The sequence below is a fragment of the Poromitra crassiceps genome, assembly GCF_964638095.1.
Source record: "Poromitra crassiceps genome assembly, chromosome: 9".
Classification (NCBI taxonomy): domain Eukaryota; kingdom Metazoa; phylum Chordata; class Actinopteri; order Beryciformes; family Melamphaidae; genus Poromitra; species Poromitra crassiceps.
This window is the reverse complement of record NC_139630.1, coordinates 47,871,933-47,877,657: the sequence shown is the minus strand read 5'-3', so window position 1 is coordinate 47,877,657 and position 5,725 is coordinate 47,871,933. Positions and strand designations below refer to the sequence as shown.

General features: G+C 43.3%; 1 protein-coding gene across 1 annotated transcript; it reads left to right on the top strand.

Moving 5' to 3' along the window:
• Window positions 1-203: 203 nt before the first annotated feature.
• LOC310782357 (P2Y purinoceptor 14-like) lies at window positions 204-5,332 on the top strand (the record flags this gene model as incomplete). The annotated part of the gene is made up of 3 exons (XM_083643022.1): window positions 204-353; window positions 4,050-4,312; window positions 4,639-5,332. The coding sequence occupies 3 exons, from the start codon at window positions 204-206 to the stop codon at window positions 5,330-5,332; spliced, it is 1,107 nt and encodes a 368-aa protein (XP_083499148.1).
• Between the last annotated feature and the right edge of the window lie 393 nt (window positions 5,333-5,725).

Genomic DNA, 5,725 nt, shown 5'->3' with positions numbered 1-5,725 from the left:
GTAAAAAAAGTAGTCAATGAGCATATTTCCTCATTGCTTTTGTTAAAAGAAATAACACTACTTTGCCGTAGGACTCCCTTCTTTGTTCCAACCTAGAGCCGGGTTGTAATGAAGCTATATTGAAGCTACAGTCCAGACTTTGAAGACCTGAAGGTGGTTAACTAACTTGAGCTTGCGTTACCTCTGTCAGATTACCCAGAAACATGAGCGGTCTGGTGGGACAGAGCGTGGCTTCATCCTTCAACCGGTCCTCAGGCATCAATCGGTTGGATGGCAACGTTTCGCTTACCTGTGGTCAGGTCGACACCTCGGCTAAGCTGTTCTTCATGCTGGCCTCCATCCTGCAGTTCCTGGTGCGTTGCAATGCCTCCAAACCTTCACATCAGACTCGAGTCACTTCAGTCTGAGATCAGATAGCAACTTTTTACTCCTCAAACTCAAAGCTCAGCTGTGAGTGTCACTATGTTTGTGTATGTGAGTGTCACTATGTTTGCCAACTAGCTAGCTGATCTGAAGTAACCAAGCAGATACAGCTGTAGAAATTCAAAATTGAGCAGAACGGTAGTGATGTACCTGCTTGCTGTTGAAGAAGAGTCTGTTCAGAAGAGGAGGATGAAGGTTCATGATGTTCTGCCAGAGCTGCATCAAGTCAACTCTGCTTGAGTCCCAAGTCAGTCTCCAGTCTTGAGGCACAAGTCTCTCAAGTCATGGGTCCGCAAATCTAAATGTAGCATAGGTGTCAGGTAGACTGGGGGACGTTAATGGGGACATATCAACACCATTTTTCCAAATTACCAATTTTGTCCCCATTACTTTTAAACCATAATTTGTTTAAAAAATGTTCTAGAAAAATAGCCTATATCTGCCGATACCGATATTATTCCGATACCATAGCTATTTTTTCTTGAATATACAGTACAGACAGAAATGTGGCCAATTGAAGAAAAAAGGAAAGAAAAATACAACTTAAATACAACAACAAATACAACAAAAAAGCCAACAAATGTTAACTAACAGATGAGAACACATTGAGAAATGTTTATTTGCACTAGTGCTGCAACTAACGATTATTTTCATTATTGATTAATCTGTCAATTATTTTCTTGATTAATCGATTAGTTGTTTCCCAAAGCCCTTGATCACGTCCTCAAATGTCTTGTTTTGTCCAAAAACCAAAGATATTCAGTTTACTGTCATAGATGAATAAAGAAACCAGACAATATTCCCATTTAAGAAGCTGGATTTTTTTTTCTCGAAAAAAGAAGAACCCCCCCCCCCCCCCCCGATACAATGGAATGTAAATATAGAAGAAACATTGTCCAAAAAAGTAATGTTATTTCAGTCGTTTCTTCTTTGTCATATTGTGATATTGTTGGATTTTGTTATCGCTGGGATGACTAACATGCACTGGTGCGTTCTATAGTAATGTGATATTGGCATTATTTGATTGACATTTTTGATTGACATTGTGTTGTAGCTGTGGATGTGATGCATGACGGATGACAGTGCATTTTATGCTGTGTATTTTCATATTGTGCGTCATTATGCATTTTTTCTAATATTCTACTATACCGATCTCCCCAATACAATGCCTAAAATCGCATATGAAGGGAGGTGTATAGTCTCCCATCTGAAATAAATTAAGCCTGTCTCAAGCCTTGTCTTTACATTACGTCATTTGGCAGATGCTTTTATCCAAAGCGACTTACAATAACACATTTTTTGTCAGCAATAGAGCAATCAACTATGGAGCACAGTCTATGACAACTACAACTTCTGAAGGAACAGTGGTACAAGTTTAGGTTAGTTTTTTTTTTTTTTTCTTTTTTCTTTTCTTTGTCTTCTGCTTCCGCTCATCAAGTCAATGCTTCCGCTGCACATGCAGCAGAGGTGTGAGTTTCAGTTTCATGGTTTCATGTCACATTTTGCACATAAACGGTGCAAGCGCTAATCTATCGGAAATGTATCTCATCTCAGCTCTGATGAGATGACGCAACGCTCTGTATTTATCAATCCGGACACGAGCGGAGGCTGCGATCAAATCAGGTCAGGTCCCTCCTCGTGTACCATTTCCAATAACCCCAGAGCATTGTAAAGTTCGAAAGTCAAAATCTATTTAAGATGGATGTATTCATTTCCGAAATTCCTAGTATCTTTTTATAACTAAATACTCAGCTTCAATCTTTTTTTCTTGGCATTAAGCCTTTCAAGATCATTTTCAAACTATTGTTTATAATTAACGGTGTTAACAGTTGTCTGGTGTGAAGCAATTAAGCAACCTCTACATGTTTGTAAGAAGCCACAATCCATGAATGATTATGCATTCATCAATCGTAAAAACTATCACTTAATGTTCAGGGAATTTAATTTGTGATGCCAGGCCTCTCCTAAACATGGTTGAATGGCCAATGGGCACACATGACTCCTATATTTTGCAAAATAGCAGCATCGGGACGGGAGCGCCCGCTGCATGGATGGGGAGTCATCTCATCCTCAGAGCCAGATTAACACTCCCAGGGGCCCCGGGGCACTGAAGCTCCCAGGGGCCCCCCTACCCATCGTCCGGATGTTTGGATGTTTTTTCGCCATATTTAGAGGAATATCTCATTTTAAATTAACATTAGTATTATACTGTTATGTTATTATTCCGTTTCTGAGATTCAGTTTCTCACTCACTCATAGGCGATTCTAGGCTTTGCAAAGAGGTAGCACCAGCAGGATAAAGATATTAGTCTGACTGGGGGGTTTGTAGGGGGGGCACCCCCCTGGACAAAGAAATTTTGTACATTTTAAAGTAAAATGCATGAATCTGATGCACTCTGAGAGCAAAGGGAAGAGGCTAATCTTCACATTAATATCCTCTTCACTGTGCTGTGGCTTTACAATGATGAAAAAATAATTGACATTACATTTCCAATACAAAACAGCAGAGGGTGCCGCAGCACCACAAGCACCCCCACTTCCCGCGCCCCTGGTCACCACTTGCCCACATGCAATGAGACTAAATCATCAGACTTAATCTTCTTGGAAATACATTTTATTTTGTCCTGATTGGTCTTAGATTTGTGTCATAGTTCTGTGGAGCCCAACATGAGCCCGACAAAAAAAAAAAAAAAAAAAAATGGAGGGCCCCTTCACCCCGAGGGCCCCGGGGCACCTGCCCCGGTTGCCCTATGGTTAATCCGGCCTTGCTCATCCTCAGTGAGTAACTAGTAACTAGGCTACTAATGCGTTCAATTACTATTCTAAAAGTATTCCAATGGTATTTTGGTGTGATTCATGTAGCCTACTAAGTGACAAAGTTTATACCTGGTCAACTCACTGGAAAACCCTGCAACAGAGCAGAAAGCAGATTCAACACAACATGGTGGAGGCTGCAGCCTGCGTCTGGTGGCTCTGTCTAGAATCAGCAGGGGAACTCTACTATAAGCTATCATATTATTATATATACTGTAATGTATACATGTCATGGATGTAATGACATTCAAACCTCAGTTAGAGTTTGGTTGTCCACTAAAACGCTGTTGACCGCAGCAGCGTTTTCTTTATCTTTCCACAGAGACAGTCTGTGTCTCGTCATAGACGCTGGGGTAGCTGGCTGGGGGCGTGGTCAGGGTGGGGTAAATCCCCCGTTCTATCCATTCAGCATAGTTAGCATTTAGCTGCTAGCCCAGCCCAGGCAGACAGGATTGGGGATTTAACCCCCGCAGTAAACGCACATCTGAACAGACATCTATGTATCTGCTCTAGAATCCCCAATCCTGTAGTGTAGAGTCCTTTGGTGAGTCAGCCCATTGAGATATACTCGCGCGCCAGCCGTAGTAACATTTTGTGGGCGTTCCCACACAGACAGACTGTCTCTATACTGCATTTTTCTGACTTCCTTTAATGCCACTTTTCAGGCTGCTACTTAGAACTAATTGGTTCAATATGACTTGTTTCTATTTCGAGGTCAGAGAAGTCTCTCTTTTAACTTGGTGGGACGATAAAGATTTGAACTTTGTGAATAAAGGTGACTGACTGTAGGTTTTTCCTTGCTGCCTCCCTAGGTGGGTCTGGTCCTAAATGGCTTCACCATGAAGGTTTACTTCTGCCGGCCCTGGCAGCAGCAGGCATCCAGCAGCATGACGATCTACCTGAAGAACATGGTGGTCGCTGACTTCCTGCTCACCCTCTGTCTCCCCTTTCGCATCGCCTACTATGCCAGCAGTTCCTTCCAGGCCTGGCGGGTCTACTGCCACTTCGGCAGCTTGATCTTCTACCTCAACATGTATGCCAGTATCCTGTTCATGGGATACATCGCCGCTTACAGGTAGGATCAGATGCATCAGACCGTCCTGTAACTGGCCGGTCTCAGGTTTGATCCTGTGTGACACAAATTAACTGTTTGGACACTTCATCCCTAACAGATACCCTAATAGAATCACCAAAACATATGTTTATGAGTTTAAATTGGCATACTACTTAATCCAAGAATTCATACAGTTGAGTATATTATTCCTTTGCATTCAAGTGGTGTCAGATTTGTCAGATTTGACCACTGACGTTATCTGCTGTCAAATTTAACGCACACCTGCATCTCCTCTTCTGTGCTGTCCTCCTCTCTCCTCCTCTCCTCTCTTCCTCCCCTCTCTCCAGGTATCTGAAGATTGTCCATCCTTTAACAACTCACATCCTGCAGCAGGTGCGGGCTGCCTACATCATCTCCACGGTAACCTGGGTGTTCTTCCTGGCCGCGATGGCCATCTACGTCACCCTGTCGCTCCTCAACGAGCAACGTCTGAAATCCTTCTCCGATACAGAGAGCTGCAACACCCTGCGCAGCGTCGATCTCAGTCTGTTCTACAAGATCGCCCACGGCACCTACGTCACTCTCTTCTTATCTGTGCTCATCGCCCTGGTCTTCTTCTACGTCAGCATCTCCCGCAGGCTCCGCAGGCTGGTACAGCGGAATCAGTGGCGGCAAGCATCGTCCTCAGGCTCCAAGAAGCTTGTCAAGTCCCGCAGGAAGTTGCTGGTGCTGCTCAGCGTCTTCTGCATCTGTTTCGTCCCGTACCACCTGGTACGTCTTCCTTACTCCTTCCTGGGGGAACTCTGTGCATGGCGCCAGACCTTCTTCTACCTGATAGAGCTGACCGGCATGGTGGCGGCTCTCAACGTCTGCCTGGACCCACTCATCTACTTCATCTTCTCTAAGGAGTTCCGGGCCCAGCTGAACCTGCAGAAGATGTTCAGCACCAGGCAGGCCAGCACACAGGCCGCCAGGCAGAGTGCCACTCAGGCACCCTGTGAGGAGATGAGGACCAGCGAGGACCGTCTGAGCGACCAGTGAGACTAATCTGTAATAATTTTATACAGTTGTCTGTTGACAATCAGACTTTCTCAGTTGTTGTTGCCATTTTTCTGTGGCCTTTCAATTAACAGTCTGTATTTTTAGATAGAATATAATTTCTACTGTTTGATTCACTCATGACTATTTATCATTACTTTAGAAAAGGAGACACATCATTTATTTCAAATATAAAAATAGCCTAATAATTGATCTGCTTTTATATACCCCTAATACCCCTAGATATACTTGAAAAAGGCCTTGTACCGAAACGTTGTGTATTAAATTTTCCAATTTTGAGCAAGTGAAGACAGTGTGCGGGTGTCCATTATTTTTCTATATACCCCTAATATAAATGGTTCTACAGTTTATAGATTGGTAATGTGGATAATGTTC